Source organism: Marmota marmota, unplaced genomic scaffold, assembly GCF_001458135.2.
Source record: "Marmota marmota marmota unplaced genomic scaffold, marMar, whole genome shotgun sequence".
NCBI classification, from domain to species: Eukaryota; Metazoa; Chordata; class Mammalia; order Rodentia; family Sciuridae; genus Marmota; species Marmota marmota.
In genome coordinates, this window is record NW_026000048.1 from 12333114 (window position 1) to 12354321 (window position 21208).

Sequence of the window (21208 nt, forward strand, 5' to 3'; positions counted from 1 at the left end):
TTTTTTTTTTTTTTTTGGTGTGGCAGGGGTTAACTGGGGGTTAAACTGGGGGGGGGGGCATGAACACTCAACCACTGAGCCACTCCTTCAGCCCTATTTTGTATTTATTTAGAGACAGGGTCTCTCTGAGTTGCTTAGCACCTAGCTTTTGCTGAGGCTGGCTTTGAATTCACAATCCTCCTATCTCAGCCTCCCAATCTGCTGGGATTACAGACATATGCCACCTCGCCTGGCTGACTGGTCTCTTTGCTCAAGCTGGTGCCTCTTTTTCATGCTTTTCTCAAAAATGTGGAGATACTTAGCAATCAATTTCTATTTAAAAATAAGAATATAGTAATCAGTACTGACAGCAAATGGATTTCCTCAATAATAACAAGGCAGTGAATGCTTTCAGACTACAAATCAAAAAACTATTTTGAATAAGCAAGACACCGGAAAAGTATGAATGATTCAAGACCAAATTACTCTGGGGTATTTTTTGTTTCTTTCTTTGATATCAATGCTCAAACCAGGAGTCTCTAGAGACAAAATCCCCTAAAACACCCCCATTGCCCAAATCTTATTAAAAAGTGGTTTTTGCTAATTATATTCTAAAAGTTAACATTATCTCAATTACTGGCCCAGTTTGGGCCATCTTTCAACTATTTACTGTATCAACAATCCTGAAGTCCACTCTTATTATTGACTCTCAGCTTGGGGTTTTTCCTAAGTTCTACTAAAAATATTCAAGTCTTTTGTGACAGGTATCACTGTAACCTAACACTTATCGCTAGTGCCTAGTATTCAATAAGCATATTAATGCAAATTTGACTTTGCTATTAACTTGAGGTCACATAGTCTATTACTCAAATTTCAGGTCTAGTAATAAAAACTCTGGTGTTCCCTATCTCCATTTTAATACCTTTTTCCTATAATTTCAATGGGTTTTTAAATATGAGGTCAAATAAAAAATGTACTCAAACCTGTTTCAAAACTACCTGTTGTAAAAAAGTTCCCTGGAGTTTGCTTTGCTGTGGCACTTAACACTCATATACAAAGATTAGCTCCTATTATATAGTTCCCAGGTCAAAAGTTAAATAGAATTACTGAAATTAATCAATTCCAAATGCTCTAAGTCCTACTGTACACTGCAAGTGGATGCTCATAATCATTAACATGGCCAAGACCACGCTTAATATGTTCAATAAATCTACTATGGTTTCCAAAATAAAAACATCTGTTGCTTCATACCTGGCCAGTAATGAAGATCTGAACAAATGCTTTGGAGAGTTCTTGGATGTTGTCTGTATAAGCAAGAGGAACGCAAAGTACTGAACATATCTAAGTAACCTGGAGGGAAATTGCAAACAAGTAAATTTCCAAACTGCTAAAACAAAAAGACAAAAATCATATGAATGTAAATAATTGTATCAAATATTATATAATATATATGAGTTTCACCTTTTATTTGCCCTTGATTTCACTCCTATAAAATAGCTAAACATTGTTAATCCAATCACTTACTTTACTATCACTTGTCTTTTTATCTGGTGTATGTAACTGCCGATGAAATTAAATTCAAATCCATAGAGGTGAAAGGTATGGACATTTAGGTTAAAACTGCTTTTATTTAAAAGCAAGGAAATGAAGAATTCTTATTTCATAGAAAATTTCAAAAGCTCTAATGATGTGATTAAAAAATGTAAACCAGAGTTACTGCTCCTTCCATCTCAAAGTTTTTACAGTAACTGGGCATGAAGAAAGTTCTTTCCATATCTGTAAGGCATGAATATTTCCATGCTCGTAAACTCCTGCCCTTGTCTAATACGTCCCATCCCACTTTACATCTAAAATCCCAGTGACACGACTAGCAGCAACAACAATAAAAAACAAGTGGTTAATAAAAAACAAGCAATTGGTAGTATGAGAAAGAACCTTAAAAATAAATGTAATTAAGCAGATTAGAAGAGCAGTATGAATAATAATACAATAAAGAAAAACTTATCCAATTGAACCTTTACTGTAAGTCAAGTGGAGTTTTGCATAGACAACATAAACACATTGTCAGTCTGAGCCTCCAAACTCAAAAAACATTCCGTTTTTTTCTCATTCTTGCATTTTTAATGTCTTTATATGAAGTAAGGACAAAGGAGTAATAAAGAATTTGTACATGAATTAAGCTAATGAAAAGTACGGCTTGAAATCAAGCCTTCATCATAAACTATTCAAACCTGATCTTTTGAGACTTTCACAACTTGTACTGATTTACAAATCTGTCCTGCCATCAATACGAAACAGGTATTCTGATGGATTGGTAAAGCTTTAACATTCTTCCAAAGAGTAACTCATGAAGCTGACCTGACATCCCTTTCAACAGATTATAGTATACCTATTTATTATAATACCAGAATGTTATAAGCCTCAAATAAGAAAATACATAGACATTCCATAAAAAGGACTTTGTGTCTTCATCAAGGTATTCTCAGAGTATAGTATTTTATACAGAATTTAACAAATGTGTGTCACCTAAAACTAAAACAACAATGATAATAAAACAATCTTCTAAATGTGATGTGGTATGCTGCATTAGATCCTGGAATAGAGAAAGGACACTACTGGAAAAATTAATGATTTAGTTAAATCAAATTTTGCTGAAATCCAAATACTCTGTATATAATTCAAAATGTTGTAAAGAAAATAAATAAAATAAAATGTCATGCCAAAAACATATATCATACCAATCTCAACGTCTTGGTTTTGACAAATATACGATGGTTATGTAAGATGTTGACATTAAGTAAAGCAAGGTGAAGCATATATGGAAATTCTCTGTATCATCGTAGAAACTTTTCTGTAAATTTAACATTATTCTAATATAAAAACTTATAGAAAAAAATTCAAAAATAAAGTGATCCATAACAAAAACTAATAAATGGTATCTAATATAATTATCATTACTAATACAAAAATGACTTATTTTAATTCAAACAAAAAATGTATTAACATACCATATTTATTTTCAAAGAAAGAATGTGCAGAGACATGAGATGTATGCCAGTGGGAAGAAATGTTTTTGCCTTTGTAAAATCCAGGAAGTAAATTTTCTACCAGTTGATCAATCTGTCCAATTTTCAATTCAGATAATCCAAGGTCCCTTAAATTAAGTGAAGGCTGTAAAAGATTAAGTCAACCAAATAAATATTAACTATTGAGATATTTAAAGAGATTTATTATTTAAAAAATTATTAAAATCTAACAAATACACTAATTTCTTAATGCTTAAAATATAAATTGATGAAAACATTCTTATAGTTCTAGTTTTACTGAGATTAGTCATATAAAGTTTGACAATGGTCAAATATGATATCCCTAATGATATCTTTAAATAATAAAATCATATTTCAATACGAATGAGTAAAAACAGTTTTCATTCAAGTTAAAATCACCACTGAACTAAGCATGACGATTCACAAAAATCAAGTAAAATGCTTTCTATATCCTTTCCCTCTCTTCATAAGGGATTCTCATCTAATGCTAGCCTATCAAACATCAACCAAACACTTATTTAATGACAAAAACAAGAGTAACTACTTGCTCAGTTAGAAAGTGTGTTCTACGGGGCTGGGGCTGGGGCTGTAGCTCAGTGGCAGAGCACTTGCCTAGCATGCACCACATAAAAATAAACAAAGGCCTTCTGTCCATCTACAACTATAAAAAAAATTTAAAAAAAAAAAGAAAGTGTGTTCTAAAGGTCAGGAGCAGAAGTGATTTGAGGATAATTGTTAAGATGCTTTAACTGAGTAATAATCTTCAATTTCTCTAGTTTCTAAATGCTCACAAATAAAAGCCCACTAAAATAAATGATATCTCTATTATTCTCTAGCCTGATAGATAAGATCCTTCCTTGAGCTGAGAGTGTTATAAAGTAACTATATCTAACTTTGAATAAGGAGGAACATTCAGTAAGGTCAAAACATGTTTAACAATCACAAAAATGTGTAAAAACATGCTCATCTTTAAAGACTTCTAAGGTAAATACAGTGTAGATTTCATTTTTCTTATCCACATGATCCAACAAGTTAACAATCACATATTATTGAGTCTCAAACAGCTAAATCATCAAAGTAAGGAGAGGAAAAACTAAGCAGAACAAGTAAAAGTATCAACTTCTTATGACTGACATAAGGAGAGATCCATGGATTATATAGCTCTGAATCGATGTCTATGGATTTACTGTTTACTAATACGTGACAAATGACTCATATTCTAAGAGTCCATTTCTTCATCACTAATGACTATGAAATATGCCTGATTCTGCAATGGTAAGGATCAAAGGTAGAGATGCTTAACTCATCCATTTATGCTAATATACATCATGGCAACACATAGTAAAACATAAGAATGATGAAATAAAATATTTAAAAGTACTTTTAAACTATTAAAAATGATGGCCAAGAGCAGTGGCACATGCCCAGTGACTTGGGAGGCTGAGGGAGAAGAATTACAAATTCAAGGCCAGAATTGGCAATTGAGTGAAAACTCTGTTTTGAAATATGAAAATAAAAGGGCTGGCAATATAGCTCAGTGGTAGAGTGCCCTGAGGTTCAACCCCAGTATCACAAAATAAACAATTAACAATGATGAAGGAGAAAGGCCTGAGGAATGAAACGAAAATAAGTCCTACCAAAATCTGGAATGTCTCCAAAAGTGAAGGAAGAATTAATTAGAAAGATGGTCTACAGCCAAACTGTGCCTTCTTTGAATTTAATTCCATCACTAATATGATCAGTTTCATTTTACTTGAAGAAAATCCTCTAGTAAAGAAGACAGAATATGTAAGAGAGAAGGCTGATGAAAAAAGTGAAAGATGGTAAGAGGTAGAATTAAGCCTTGACTAAGAAGGATGTACTTATGCTGAGGTACAGTTCAGTGGCTGAGATCTTATTTAGCATGAAGTGTTCTGGGTTTGATTCCCAGAAAAAGGAAAAAAAAAAAAAATGAATGTAACAAATCACAGACAACAGATATTTGAAGAAGCCAGTAGGTTGTAGGGATTGAAAAGGAGTTCTAAATGGATGTGATAATCTGTAAAGATTATCAAAATGCTGTCTCTTAGTTCCTCTTCATCACTTAGCTGGCTCCATGAATATCAATCTGCATCCTTTGAATATTCTTCCTTTGCCAACTGGCACAATGTTAAGCTTTGTCAGTGTGGTCACCAGAGATAAACTGTAGGAGAGAAAGAGTTTGAGTTCCTGGTGTGTTTTCTCGGCAGACTCCAGTCTGCAACACTCACGGTTCCTATATAGTAGGTAGCTACTGGCTCCTGGAATGCACAGTGGCCAGCAACACTCAACATCTTTCCATGTTATTACTTTTCTATTTTTTCTTGCAAGACACATCTTCAGGAACAGCTTTCTCTAGTCTAGAGGACAGATTTCCAGCAAATTCAGCTGACATCATACCACATTGACATCTCTCCCATTCTGTGAGCCAAAGTCATGCTCTCTCCAACAAGGTCATTCCTCAGCCTGGAAGTGGAGCTCTTTTCCAGGGATACTCTATCTCAGCCCTGGAAGTATTAGTTGTTTTAAGTCCACAAATTCTGTATTTTCTTTTAGGATGTTCATTACTTCTTACTAACCAATCCCTATCTACTCCAATTCCCAATAAAAGTAGGTGTTTGAAATATTAAATTAAATTGCATTAAATTCTATACTAAGCCTTTATTGTTTAAGTGACTGTGTAGTTTCTCTCTCCTGATTGGATCCAAACTGATAATAAAGAACTGAAACCACTGTAAGCCAAACATACTGGAATTTGGGGAAATAACTGTTTTGGGTATCTAAGGTCCCTGGATATTATCCAAAGGAATATATATGTCTATCTAATAAGCCACTAAATACTTGAAAACTTTCAAGAGAATTAAGGGTTGGAGACATACTTGAGAGATATCAGCATATAAATACAAATATTTAGATATAGATGTCAATGGAAGATATGAAAATGGATATCAAAACATCAGAGAAGAGGCTAGGTTTATGGCTCAGTTGTAGAGTGCCTGCTTTGCACGTATGAGGCACTAGGTTCAATCCTCAGCACCACATTAAAAAAATAAAATAATTTTTAAAAACCTGGGAGAATGTAAAGAATAAAAATTAAAATAAGGATAATAGGCATAATAAACTCATTTTCCCTTTTACATAAACCTAATATCTAAGAAGTTGGCAATTTTAAAATGCCAGCAAAATATAGATATAATCACAACAATAACATTCAATTAAAGGAATTATTTTGAAAGTAGTAGACACTTGGCCTGGTTAAATACAAATGATAAGTAGTAAGATTCAGATTTTTTTTTTAAGACATGTATTTAGCACTAAGGAAATCACCAATGAGTTTAGCAAAAAATATCTATAAAATAGTAAAAGTAACATCTAAATTATAATGGGAGATGTTACAGTCAGATAGGAAGAGAGACTCAAAAAGTATTTTAAGAATAGATACAAGCTCAAACTACTCATTTAAAGCAGAGGTTTGGAATATGGCTCCATGATAGAATACCTGTCTAGCATGAGACCCTGGGTTTGGCCCCCAGCATAGGGGGTAGATAGATAGATAAGAGAATAATAATAATAATGATGATGATGATGGAAAAAAAGCCAGTTGCTTGAGGAAAATTCAAAGGCAGGTTTTGTTTTGTTTTCCCCTTGTCTTTTGGAGCAGATGTTTGTTGAGCAAAGAAGTCATCACATTGCCAAGAAAGTTAAGAGGTAGGATACTCAAAAATATGAAAAAGTTCTGATACTGTAAAAGTACTTGCCAAAGACAAAGAGAAGGACTAAGGAGGGTATAACAGAGATTAAGAACACTAATTCTATATTTCACACCATTATTGTCTTAAAAAGAACACTGGCTTCTAGGGTTTAGTTACCCTGTAAGGCTCAAAAACGTCCTTTACCAGCAACTCAGCAATTTCACTTGACAAAATTATCAAAGATTTAACAACAAGCACAACAATAATAGCATTGTTTATGTCAACAAAAAAGAAACTGGAAACAATATCCAACACTGGACATCATACAAAGAACACTAAAAAGTCATTAAGAACAAATAAAATGAGCCAAGTACCATGGCATACATCTGTAATTCCATCTATTTGGGAGAGGGAGGTAGAGAATCACAAGTTTGAGAACAGTCTACTCAACAAAGCAAATTCACATCAAGGAAAAAAAAAACCCACAGTAGTAATAATAATAATAATAATAATAAAATAATTCAAATTGCATAAAAATAAAAAGTTCACTGAATGAAAAAAAAAGTCAGCACATGCAGTATAATGCAATTATTATGTAATATAAAAAGCCCAAAAGAAGGAGACATGAAATATTTTCCAGCTGGGCAAGGGAGTGCACATCTGTAATCCCAGAGACCCAGAGATCGGAAGGCTGAGGTAGGAACTTCACAAGTACAAATAAAGCCAACCCCAGCAACTTAGTAATATCCTGCCTCAAAAAAAGAAAAAAAAAAGGCTAGGGATGTAGCTCAGGGGTAAAGCACCTTTGATTCTATCCCTAGTACCACCAAACAACAACAAAAAAGAAATATAAATATAAAATATTAACAGCATTGTCTCTGGAAAACATGATCACAGATGAATTATAGCTCTTCCACCTATATTAATATTTTCCAAAGTTACTAAAATGAACATAATTTTGCTGCATGCAGAAATTTTTCAAGATACAGTAATCCCTCACCTGTGGTTTTGCTTTCTGCTGCTGTAGTTACCCATGGTCAACAAGAAGGAGTAGCACAATAGTTATTTTAAGAGAGACCACATTTAAGTGATATAAATTTCACTACAGAATATGATTATAACTGCTCTATTTGATTATTACTTTTTGTTAATCTCTTATTGTTTATAATTTAGAGTCTTTTCAGTAGTAAAGTTCTCAAGAACTACAATTTGAGAGGGGGGTGTAAGGACAAAGGATAATGGATTACATATAGAAAGAAACAACAGGAACTGCGCAAACAGAATAAAAGGAAAACATAAAGATGACAAACTTTTCATCTAATTAAACTTTTATCATCTAGACTGACCCCTAATGCACTCCCCCATCCCCGTACTTACTTATATCCAAGGCACTGCTGGTTTTATAATTACATGAATACTAAAAATATGGGTTTCCTAGTTCATACATTTCACTTTCAAGTATCTATATTCTGTTTAATTACATTGAAGGTTTCTATAAGGCAATGAATGATAATGTCTCAGTATACTATCTTCCTTGAGACTTAATTGTGGTCAGTTACCTGTGAGTTCACTGCCACTTGGAGAAACACAAAAGAATATCTTACTGATATCACACAAGCAGTAAGCCTGAAGGTGAATGCCAAATGCAATGCCATGTGAAAAAATTTCTAAATTATATGAATGAAGTAATTTTTCAATATGTACAATAAAATCCAGAATTAGTTATCTTTAATTACAAATTACACTGAACATAAAAGACACCACAATATAAATATCTAAATAAAGATATTTCATCAAACATGTTTATAATTCAGTATATAAAAAAATGTTTTCTTATACAACCAGGGTAAAAAAATATTACCTCATTGCTGAGAGCCTCATGCTCAGGAACTACATCTCTATGCTGGTTTTGAGAAACTGATGTACTGACAGAAACAGATATGGTTTTTGGTGAATGGAAGGCACTGATGAGATGACTGAGAGGAACTGTAACCTAGAAAAAGATAAAAGTTCACATTGAGTAATGTGTTTCTTTTTTAAAATAAAACCATCTCCTTTTCCTTGTCAGGACTTAGGCTATGCTAAAAGTTAAACATACAGTGCATAGCAAAACTATATTCTGAGTTGGGGGGTATACAGCTCAGTGTAAGAGCACTTGCCTAGCATGCGTGAGCCCCTGGGTTCCATCCCCAGCAACACACAAACACATGTGCCAGCAAACAAAAATATGTCAAAGACAGTATTATTCATTTACTGCTGGTGGGAAGATAATTGGATCTATTCATTCAGGATACTATTCTTGATATATGAATCAAAAGTGTTTTAAAAACATATATTTTTCTTATTCCAGCAATCTACCTTTTAGGAATTTATTCTAAGGAAAAAAATCCAACAAATGCTTGCACATGCAGAGATAAAAATTTTTATCAACACATTTAAAAATAGCGGCAAACTGGAAAAAAGGGAGTAGTAAAATAAATGACACTATACCACAAAATAAAATATTTTACTGACATTCCAACCCGGGCCTCACACATGCCAGGCAAGTGCTCTACCACTGAGCCAAAGCTCCAGCCCCTCCAATGGCTTCTTTTCCAACTTACAGAGTTAAAAATAAAAGCCAAAATCCTAACAATTATGACCTATAAAACCTTCCATGGTTTGGCACTTTATTTATTACCTCCTCCCCTGATGTTCCCTGCTTCATTCCTTCTGCTCCAGCTCCACTGGCCTCCTTGCTGTTCCTGGAAGACACCTAGCAGGATCTTATCTCAAGGCCTTTGCACTGTTTTTTATTCCCTCTTGTCCAGTTAGTAATATAGCTTGCTTTCACATTCCCTTCAATTCTTTATTCAAAAGTCATCTTTTCAGGAGTCCTTTCTCTAGTCACCCTAATATTTCAATGACCTTTCCTCAAAAATATGTCTTACACCCATGTTCTCTATTCTATTTTTTCTTCCTGGTACTTTTCACTAACACTTTAAATAGTTACTTAATTATCTGTATAAAAATCTGTCTCTTCTTAGAGAATTCACCACACAATTTCCAACACCAGTTTGCTGCCCAACAATTCAACTTTGACACTATCTACCAGGAGAAGTTAAAGAGACGCCACAAGATAAGGACCAGTCCCATGACACTGCCTCCAATTCAGATGCCAGTCACAGGGCGTGATCATTTGCTAGAAAGGCTAACAGAACTCAGAAAAAAAAATTACTTTATGTTTACCAGTCTCTAAAATAAATGAATAGCCAGATGAGGTACACACAGCAAGGTCTAAAAGGGTCCCTACTATACGGACTCCTGTCCCCAGTCAGGTGAGACACCCCTCTACATGGATTGTATGCACACATTCACCAACCCAAAATAGGGTGACTTTCCTGGTTCAAGAGTTGCTAATGGAGCTCAGTTTCCAGCCTCACCCTTCTTCTCCAGAGATGAGGAAATTCAAGTACACTCTCAAACCACTTGTCCTTTCCATGACTAGTCCCATCCTCAGGCTATTTACAGATTAAAGTCATTTTATTAGCAAAAACGCAGATGTGATAAACAAGTTTCCCTGAATTTTAATAACTCATAAAATCCCAACAATTTTAGAAGTTATGTATCAGGAAGACGACAAAAACTACAAAAGTATTTTTCATTATACCATATTCTATAACCAAAGTAAATTTCACATGGCAAGATTCTTTTCCCTATTCCATTTTTCTATTTTATTCAATACTGTATACCTATGTAACATCAATGCACACAGCGTTAAATAAATGTTTGTTGGGTAAATGAATAAACAAAATGGGTTCTTAGTATATACCAGGTCTTCTAGTTATCTAGTTTAATCCTCCTAAGAGTCATAAAACTTCTTGTTAAGGTTTGAATATTTGTCCCCTCTAAAATTCACACTGAATTCACATTGTCATTTTAACTAGTAAGAGGTGGAATCTTCAAAAGGTGTTAGGTTTTCATAGTAGTGGGTTATCTCCTCTTTCTCTCTTTTACATGATGCCTTTCATCGTGTGGTATCTTCTACCATGTTGCCAGATTCTGGCACCTTGAAAATGGATGTCCCAGTCTCTAGAACTATGAACCAATAAATTTCTATTCTTTATATAAATTACCTAGTTCATGGTATTCAGTTTTAGCAACAGATTAAGATACCTCCTATTTAATAGATGAAGACAACAAGGATTTAGATAGATCAGTGTCATATCCAAGGTCAAACAATTAGTATAAGAGTCTACCAAAGTATCTGATTCAAAATTCCAGTTAAAAGGCTTCTTATTTCAGAGCTATTGATACAGAAATAAATTTATGTTATGATACTGCATGAATAAAACAAACTGTAAAGCAATATTTTTGAAGTATGCATTCCCTTATTAATAAAGAGGGGGGGGAGAAGGGGTGGAATTTATTCTAAAATGTGTATCTTGAAATTATGGATAATCTTTATTTTCTTTCAGCATTTTTGGAAGAATATTATTTTTTGAAGTCAGAAACAGTAAGTTTCTTTTTAACTATAGGAATCAAATACAAAAACATATATTATCTGCTTATTTCTTTGAAAAGGCTTACTTTAGGGATACAGTGTAGACCAGTGATAGAGCACTTGCCTAGCATGTGGGAGCCTTGGGTTCAATCCTCAGCATGGAAAAAAAACGAAAGATTGAGCTCAGCTATATCTTCCCTATTTCTAACATTTAAATTCAAGTGTATTCAACCAACTAAGCAACTAGGAATTCCAAATATGTTTATAATCCTACATAGCATAAATACTTCAGGGTCCTATATTTGAGCCCAGTTAAGCCAACACCATACAAAATCCTTTCATCAGCTCTACCTACTTCACATAGCACCGATTCTCCATCCAGCCAATCATAAATTCCCTCAAAACCAGGAGTTCTTGATGTGAACTAAGAGTTTAGTTTCAAAAAGTTTAGCATTGTAGGCCTGTTTTAAAAACAATTGTTAGGACTCCTCCCTAAATTATCATCTTGGCAAATAGGACCTTCCTGTATTCAGTTGATCAAACCAGAAACATCTCTCTCCACCACCTCTCATGAAATTCTACTCTTTGTTCAACATAAATTCATTCTCTACTTTTACAACCATTGCCACAACTTTAGTGGAGCAACACCCCTATCCCAAAGTGGTGCAATATAATTCCACTCCTGCCACTTCATATTCTCCATAAGCAAGACAGCAAAGTGATACATTAAAAAATGAAAATCTAGGCCAGGCACCATGATGCACACCTGTAATCCCAGCAGCTCAGAGGCTAAGACAGGAGGTTGGGAAGTTCAAATCTAGCCTCAGCAACTCAGGCCCTAAGCAACTCAGTGAGACCCTGTGTCTAAATAAAATAACAAAACAGGGCTGGGGATGTGGCTTAGAGGTTGAGTGCCCCAGAGTTCAATTCCCGGTACCAAAAAAAAAAAAAAGTGTGTATACACACACACACACACACACATATATATATACATATGTGTGTGTGTATATATGATTGTTTTAAAACCTTCAATTGTTCCCTTCAACTGTTTTCCCTTAAAATGAAATCCAAACTCCCTAAACTGCCTTAAGGCTTCTCTCCAATCTCATCTCTGGCAATCCTTCCCTTAATCTTTAATGCTCTAGCCACCTAGTCTTATTTTTGTTCCTTCAATCTCGAAATATCTTGTCCACTATTCACCTAGCTAACCCCCTAATCATCTTTACTTCATATCACTAGTAAGATAAAATTCCACATTTGCTTTGTTCTTTTGCTGCCCAATAACTAACCAACCACTTCATTTTCTATTATTCAGCCAGTACTGTACTCACACAAAAAAGGGGGGAAGGAGTTAAACAAAGGAACACAACCATATACTTGAAACAAGAAAGTAAGGGTACCAAAAAAATTTAAATCTGAATGTTCTCAAAAAAAATATTTGTCTGCAAAGCTCTGAGCACTCTCAAAAATGAAAAAAAAGAAAAAGAAAAGGAAAAAATAAATCTATCAAAATGTGGGGCTGAGGCTGTAGTTCAGTGGCAGAGCACTTGCCTAGCATCTGTGAGGCACTGGGTTTGATCCTCAGCACCACATAAAAATAAACAAAGGCATTCTGTCCATCTATAACTACAAATAAATAAACAAATAAAAGAAATCTATCAAAATATTACCATTAATGAAGTGTACTGAGAGTACAATTTTATTTAATGATTGCATACAATGGAAAAACTGTTGGTGCTATTATTGGTCTTTTTATATAACTCAAAACATACTACTATCCTTGGTCTTTTTATATAAACATACACATCTCTAAACGTAATTTGAATTTTTGACAACTTTGGAAAAAGTATCCCAGTTCACCTGTTGAATTGGCATTGTTCAGAAATTAACAGTCATGTTGGTCTAGAAATGTTAAGCTTATTTCTTTTCTCTGTAAAGGGGTAAGACACTGTTATTAAATGTATGGTCTCAACTAAGCGAGTGTGATTACAGAAACTAATAAAGTATTCTTTAACGAGAAAAAGTTGCCATCAAAAGAAAAAAAATTTTTTTTGAAGTGAATAAAGGGCAAACATTGTCACAACTGATTATCTTTCAAAGAGGATCAAAACCCTTTAGAATTTTTCTCCCCCCTCTGGCTTAACTTTTGTTTCACAAAAATATGAGGATGAGGCTGAAATCAAAACTTTAACGGCAAATTAACTACACCAAAATACATAAACTGGACATGATGAATCACCTCTGTAATCCCGGCAACTCGGGAGGGTGAAGCAGAGGAGGAACCAAATTCGAGGCCAGCCTCAATAAATTCGCGAAACCCTGAATCAAATAAAAAAGGCTTGGGAAGTAGCTCTTTGGTCAAATGCCTCTGAGTTCAAGCCCAGTACTCAAAGAAAAGAAAGAATACTTATTAGTTCTTTCTGACCAAATAGAAAAAAAAATGATAGTTATTAAAATTGTTATAGAATGTTTGGGTTAAATTCACTTGCAAGTAGAAAAAAAGAGAGAGCTCGGAAAGGATGGAAAGAACATTACTTTTACATCCAGGAGGAGACATTTCCCCAGGCCCCAGCCCAGAATGTCCGGCCCTGAACAATGCCTGACGGGTTCTCTACCAGAAAATTCCACGCAATCAATCCGATAAGCCCCGATCTCCATCACGCTTATACCGCGCCTCTCCCCCGGAAACCCAAATGCTTCGCTGTCAGCCCTTCAAGTCTCCGGTCCTACTCTCTTCGTTATCCCCTGATCCACTTTCAACCTCGGGACTCTGCGTGGGCTAATCGTTTTCCTCCCTTGGTTCGCTTCCCAGAAACCGATTCCACGAAGGCAACTGGAAAACATCCGCGGGCAGGGCCGCAGAAAAACACGCTGAAAGTAGGGCTCACCTGGGGCTGCACCGTGCTCGTCAGGGAAAACATCTCCGGGCCCTCAGCGACCTCCCCCGCCTGCCGAAACTGTCCTCCGTTCTTGGCCCGGCAGGGAGGCGCTGAGCCCCCCTTTTTTCCCCCTCTGTCTCTCCCTTCCTTTGCTCCTTACGCTTCTCAGAAACGGAAAATGGCCTCCCCTTCCTACAGCTGCTACAACAGCAATCTGCCCCGGAAGGCAAGGCGTTAACGCAACAGTACTTCCGGGGCAAATCGGTGCCCCGCCTTTTCAGAGACGTGAGGTGCTACCACGTCCGCGGGCACTGAGCTGCTGGATGTTGGCAAGGAACGGAATCCCTTAAGCTGTTTGTAGCGTGGGTTCACCCCACTTTATAAGGGGGAACAGCATGCACCCTGTTGAACCTTTCTCAGGCTTCCTGTAGCTTCCTTATCCAACGTATTGTTCTGAAGGTTGATAAGAAGGTTTGCGAGGTTTTTTGGCTGCAATAAATCTAAACTTCTTCCTGTTGGTCTTAGCCTCTTTCCGTAAGGAAGATTACATTTTGTTAATAAGTCAGGTAACAGTGTCAGCTACCCGCTTCCTGCACATCCGGTTTCACAAGTTCGGTGGCTTCCCTGGCTTCCAAACGTCATCTCGGGCCACTGCTTTCTTAAACAGACCAAACAGGTCGGGAAGGGAGGAGTAAATTGCAGGTCTGGACTAGACCTGGGCAGGTTCGTAGCAGACTCATTGGGAGGCGGGGAGACATCTTTTCAAATCCCGCGATTCAGATTCAAGTCCCAGTTGTCCCTCTTCCTGTTGGCCAGAACTATTTGAACCTCCTCCCTCCTAACAAGATGTGTCAGCGGGCCGTGAGTCACCGCCTTCGAAATTTCTGTGCGGAACTCAAGTGTTCCCAGTGCCCAGACCTCACGCCTATTGGGAAACTGTACTTAGTTAAGAGAGGTGACAGAGCGGGGCTGCTTTGGACTCGGCTCGGTGGCGCGGTGACGTCACGGCCAGCGTGCGGTGTGGGCGGAGCCTCACTTTGAACCCAGTTGGCGGGAGTTGCGGCTGGGAAAGGCCGTGGCGCCTGGCCGGCTGTTCTCCTCTATTTGAGCTGTCCAGCGATGGAGTCCACTGCCCGGAGCGAAGAGAACGAAGGAGGCGCGGTGACAGGAGAATGCGTGAATAAGATCCCGGTGCCAAGACCGCCCTCCATTGAGGATTTCACCATAGTGAAGCCCATTAGCCGCGGCGCCTTCGGGAAAGTGTACCTGGGACAGAGAGACGGCAAGTTGTATGCAGTGAAGGTAAGGAAGTCGAGGAGTAAAGAAAGGGAAGGCGTGCAGCCGAACGGCCCTCTGTTCTGCCTTCTGACTTGGGCAGGCTCCGGGGCTGCTGCAGTAATTAGTCTGGACCGGCTTGCTGAAGCCTGCAGAACCTTGCGAACTGACTTCTGTTTGGATCTGGTCAGGCGGGTGGCCTTTGCCCTACCTTCCCCGCCCTTGTCTCCACATCTTAGTAGACATTGCCCAGTGCAAAACTTGACTCCCTTTGCCCTAGACAGTGTCAACAAATAAGAACACTGAGGCCAGAGGAAAAGGGACTTGATTGAGGTGGTCAGTGGACCTTTAGTACAAGACGGACTTAAAGCTACAGCCATGATTCATGCCTAATCCGAATTTGACTCATGTTTCTAAATCCAAAAAGTTTTAAGTAGCTGCTGATGTTTGCTTTGACATACAGAAACGCTGAAATTTTTCTGTCCCAGTTTAATTAAATTGTAGCCACTGATTTAGAATTTGATCCTAACCAGAAAGAAGCTGCATTGTTTTCAGATCTGTTACGAAATTGTTAAAATTAGTATTACCTATTCATTTTATGTATCTTCTGGATCCTTTTTACTAATGTGGCCTTTACCAGGATGAAGGTTGGAATTTTTATTGTTTGTAATAGTTGCTTTCATTTTATATTTTTTGATATAGATTTTTGACCCGTTTATACAACCAAAAGGTCTCATTAAACAAATCTTATTTTTTTTTTGTTCATACTTTCCATTGTGATGTCTAGGATATATTTCCATTTAAAGAGCAAGCTGAAACGTGTGCTAAGTCGATTCTTTTATTCTTAAAACAGTATATATATATATATCATTCTTAAAACCCTCAACATGTATTTGAAGTTATTCTGTCCACTCTTGGTTCTCATCCACTCCCAAGGATTCAGTTTATTCACATTTCAGCACTGAGTGAAGGAGGTAAAGGAACGGAAAATCCAACAGACTGGATGAAATTTGAATTTCCTGTTAGACAATGCCAAGTGAATATCTATCACTCATCTACAAATTATACTTGCCAAATCTTAAACAATCCCCTCCACCTACTGTCTAAACTCTGAACTTCCTGTATTCCCTTCTTCATTTAATAACACTTCCATTTCCCCTTTCCTTTGGACTAGAAACCTGAGTCAATTTAACTTTCTTCCACTTCATTTGGGTATCATAACTCCTAATTAGTACTCACAATTCTGCCTTTCATTCTTTTTACTAACCCCTCCTTCCATTCCCAAGTTCTAGCAACACCAATTGGACTATCCCCCCTAACCTGTGTATTTTCTTGCCTTGGAGCTTATGTTTATGTTTGTTCCTCTTTAAGTGCTTTTCTTCCACCCTTCTGACTCTTCACCTATCTTATTCTTGTGTTAAGGTTCATTTTTGCTCTCCTTCAAATCTTTGATCTTTCGGACTCATCATGTTGAAATTTATTGTTACTTGCTTTATATGTTCCCAAGATTTTTGCTTTTCCTTCTACAGTACATAGTAATCAATCATTATCTATTGTTCAAATGGAAGCAGCAATTAATTTGTTAAATAAATATTTGGGGATATGGGATACAGTAATGAACAAAGCAAACATGTCCTCACAGAGTTCCCAACCCAGTAGAATGATAGGTGAAATCATGTTATAAACTTCCTTTATCAATTTCCTTTAGTTTTCTTAAGGAAAGGCAGTAAGGCTAGAATTTATCATGTATTAATGGATGTATTAAATACGAGGTAAATGCATTTTTCCTGGTAATAGTATTGAGAATTGATCCCAGTGTGTCTTACTGTTCAGTTTAGAGCTCCATCTTTAATGTAGATCACACTTTTGTTTCTGTGACAATTACCCTGAAACTCAAAAATATAATTAGTTGTTTTCTGTAAGACGGCATTTGATACTTTAAGTCTCAAATTGCTCAAGTTTGCTCAAGTGAAGCAAACAAACAAACTTCCAACATTTTGATTCAGTTCCTATCTGCCAGAGAATCAGAAGTTTAAAATAAATAAACAAATAAAGACACACACACACACACACACACACACACACAGGGATGTGTATATATGTATAGTGCTATTATACTGTATCCAAGTTCCTGGTTATCTGGGGAATAATTAGGAACATTACTATCTTTTGACTTTTTTATAATAACAGAACAGAATCTTTTCTGTAAACATGCAGATCAGTCAGGGAACATTTATTTAATTCTTTTTCCTTCTCAAAATGGATGTGATAATTTTGCCATTTAATACCAAGATGAGCAGTTCTATGTTGAAGATAATGGTTTGATGCTGTTTGTTTGACCATCTTACTACTTTTCTGGCACCAATTCCTGGTGGCAGTGTGAGGTCTGAATGATATCTGTTTTTTGTCTCATTTTTATGATGGCAATGTTGGAACTTGAGGACACTTTGTAATAAAAAATAAAATGTTTTTATTGTCATGTGGTCTATTATAGGTTGTCAAAAAAGCAGATATGATCAATAAAAATATGACTCATCAGGTACAAGCTGAGAGAGATGCACTGGCACTAAGCAAAAGTCCTTTCATTGTCCACTTGTATTATTCACTGCAGTCAGCAAGCAATGTCTATTTGGTGAGTAAATAGCTTTACATTTTTTCTTCATGGACTCAGCCATCCGTATATGAATTCTGGCACTCAAGAGCTTTATGATTTTGGCCAGGTTACCAGTTGTATTAGAGTTCTCCAGAGAAAAACACCTAATAGGGTGTGTGTTTGTGTGTGTGTGTGTGTGTGCGCGTGCGTGCACGCACGTGTTTGTGTGTACATACATAACAGACACAAAGATTTATTTTAAGCAGTTTTCTCAGAAGACTATGGGGACTTACGAATCCAAAATCTGCAAGGTAGGTTGTTAACCTAAAAACCCAAGGAAGGTTAAAAGTTGTAGCTCTGAAGGCAGAATTCCCTTTCCTCTGGAGATATCAATTTTTTTTTTCTCTTAAAGGCCTTCAGCTAATAGAGAGCTACTCACATCATGGAGGTAATCTCCTTTATCAGAGTCTACTGATTTAGATGTTAATCCTATCCAAAGAATACTTTAGGTGGGTTTTCAAAATGATGTCTAATTTCAGAACTCTTTTGGTACCTGAGAATTTAATCCATCTCTAATCTTTTAGCAAATCTTCAAGTATATTTAGACTGCTGTCAAATGTGGTATAAAGATTTACTAGGATGGGCAGAAAGTTTGGAAAGTTTTTTTAAAGCTCTTCTGGAGCTGTGGGGAGATCTTTTTTTTTTTTTTTTTGCATAAGGACTAATTCAGGAAAAATAACATTTTTTGACAAACCACAACTTTAGTGAATGGTAAAATGTGATCATAGTGTAAATACTATAATTACGCTTTTTCTACTTAATGGTAACCTCTTCATTTTCAATGATAACATAGAATTCCATTGATAAAATTATAAATTTCATAATTCCTTTAATAAATATACTATTGATGAATTTGTTTTAGTATTTTCCAACTATTTTATTATTCAAAACTGGAATGAATTGTAAATTACAGTACTTGGTTATAAAGAACTCCTTTGTGTGGGAGATGAGGCCTGGTGATTCAAAGGGAAAGGAGTTTGAGTGAGGACACAAATTTGTGTTGGAATTCACCTTCAAAGCCAGGTTAAAGAGAGACCCTTCAGGAAATAAGATTCAAAGAGATCTTTTTAGAGTGGAGATGGAGATCTTTTTAGAATGATTGATTCATTGTCAAGAGTCAAAAAGAAAAAATATATACTATGTGTACTAAGAATAATTTTTGTATTTTTAAAAGGTTGGAAAGAAAATAGCATTTTGCAATATATAAAAATTATATGAAGGGCTGGGGCTGTAGCTCAGTGGTAAAGCACTTGAAGCACACATGAGGCACTGGGTTCGATCCTCAGTAACACATAAAAATAAATAAATAAAATAAAGGTATTGTGTCCATCTTAAAAAAAATTATATGAACTTTCCAGGCACAATGACACACGCTTATAATCCCAGGTGGATCTCGAGTTGAAAACAAGCCTCAGCAAAAGCCAAGCACTGAACAACTCAGTGAGACCCTGTCTCTAAATAAAATACAAAATAGGGCTGGGATGTGGCTCAGTGGTCGAGTGCCCCTGAGTTCAATCCCTGCTACCCCCAAAAAAATTATATGAAATTTGAAATTCAGAGAGTAAATAAAGTTTTATTAAAACCTAGCCACATTCTTTTGTTTACATGACATCAATGCCTTCTCTTGCACTACAACAGCAGACTGAAATAGTTGCAATAAAGTCCTGTAAAATCTAAAATATTTACTATTTGGAACTTTACAGACTATAAAGGGAACATTCATTTATGCCGTATCCAAAGAAGGTAAGGGGTTATTTAATCCTTTAGTTCTTCCTGAGACCCTCTAATACCTTTACAAATACTGTTTCATATGCAGTATGTATGACCCCCTTCCCCAAAGCCATGACTACGGCTATAACATCAATTCTAATTTATTTCTACGTGAAACCAGGAGTTTCCTGAAACCAAGTCCAACAGTGAGTGAAAGAGCAGGTCCAAGAATTGCTCAACTTGGTAGATTTTTTCCAAAGGTTATGTCCTAGAAATAGTAGAAGTAAACGACTATAATACTTTTCTTTCCTTTTTTGAAGGGAGGGGTGGGTGGGGAGTGATTGCTAAAGATGGAACCCAGGGCTTATACATTCTAGATAATACTCTACCACTAGCTACATCCCCACCACTATTTTTATTTATATTTGAAATGTAATCCTATTTATCTGTAAACCCAATCTTGTCTACCTGATTTCACCATGGGTTTAGATCCTTGATACTCCAAATATAGTCCACAGACAAGCAGCATCAGCATCATCTGGAATCTTATTAGAAATGCAGAGGGCTGGGAATGTAGCTTAGTGGTAAAACACTTGCCTATAGCATGCATTTTTGAGACCCTGCATTCCTTCCCAAGTACTACAAAAAAAAAAACAGGAAGAGAATACAAACCTCTCAAATTTGCATTATATGTCTCATCTGGTGGAAATAACTGAGAAAGATTCAGCATACTTTGTAATATTTTTGTCAAAAATACATAACCTGGCTGGGCATGGTGGTATATGCCTGTAATCCCAGTGGCTACAGAGGCTGAGGTAGTTGAATCATAAGTTCAAAGCCATCCTCAGCAACTTAGTGAGGACCTAAGCAACTTAGCAAGACCCTGCTGAAAAGAATAAAAAGAGCTGGGAATGTGTCTAATTGGTAATGCATCTTTGGGTAAAATTCCTGGTACCAAAAAAAAAAAAAAATGTATAACCTGAATCAAATCATGAAGAAATAATCAGATAACCCCAAATTCAAGGAGATCTGTATTCTTAAAAAAAAAATGTATCATACCAATATTCTTTAAAAATGTTTTTATCCAACAAAATGAAGGCTGAAAAACTGCCAGATTGAATATAAAAACTAAAGCCCTGCATGGTCCTGGCTTGAGAATGGAAGTGAGGAAAGATGCTAATAAAAGACAATATTATTATGGTCAGAGAAATTTCAGTGTGGATTATATGTTAGATAATAGGATTATATTGGTATGAAATTCATTGAATGTATTATACTGTAAACTGGGCATGGTGGCACATGCCTGTAATCCCAGTGGCTCAGGAGGCTGAGGTAGGAGGACCATGAGTTCAAAGCCAGCCTCAGCAAAAAGCAAGGCGCTAAGCAGCTCAGTGAGACCCTATCTCTAAATAAAATACAAAAAAGGGCTGGGCATGTGGCTCAGTGGTTGAGTGCCCCTGAGTTCAATCCCC

The 21208-nt window shown here is 36.3% G+C and overlaps 2 protein-coding genes across 4 annotated transcripts in view; one reads left to right on the forward strand and one right to left on the reverse strand.

Moving 5' to 3' along the window:
- Positions 1-14324, reverse strand: part of Yme1l1 (YME1 like 1 ATPase) — a 46803-nt gene extending 32479 nt beyond the window's left edge. For 2 of the 3 annotated variants that reach the window (XM_048812671.1, XM_015495210.2), the window contains exons 1-4: positions 14108-14324; positions 8598-8729; positions 2988-3150; positions 1231-1329 (exon numbers count right to left, since the gene is read on the reverse strand). In XM_048812671.1, the coding sequence (XP_048668628.1) occupies positions 1231-1329; positions 2988-3150; positions 8598-8729; positions 14108-14140 (427 nt within the window). In that variant the 5' untranslated portion in view covers positions 14141-14324. Of the gene's footprint in view, positions 1-1230; positions 1330-2987; positions 3151-8597; positions 8730-9416; positions 9459-14107 lie in introns of those variants that run through there. The other variant, XM_048812670.1, reaches the window with a different exon arrangement.
- A 43-nt stretch (positions 14325-14367) lies between these two features.
- Positions 14368-21208, forward strand: part of Mastl (microtubule associated serine/threonine kinase like) — a 30671-nt gene continuing 23830 nt past the window's right edge. The window contains exons 1-2 of the mRNA XM_048812753.1: positions 14368-15400; positions 17868-18005. Coding sequence (XP_048668710.1) covers positions 15218-15400; positions 17868-18005 — 321 coding nt within the window. The 5' untranslated portion in view covers positions 14368-15217. The remainder of the gene's footprint in view (positions 15401-17867; positions 18006-21208) is intronic.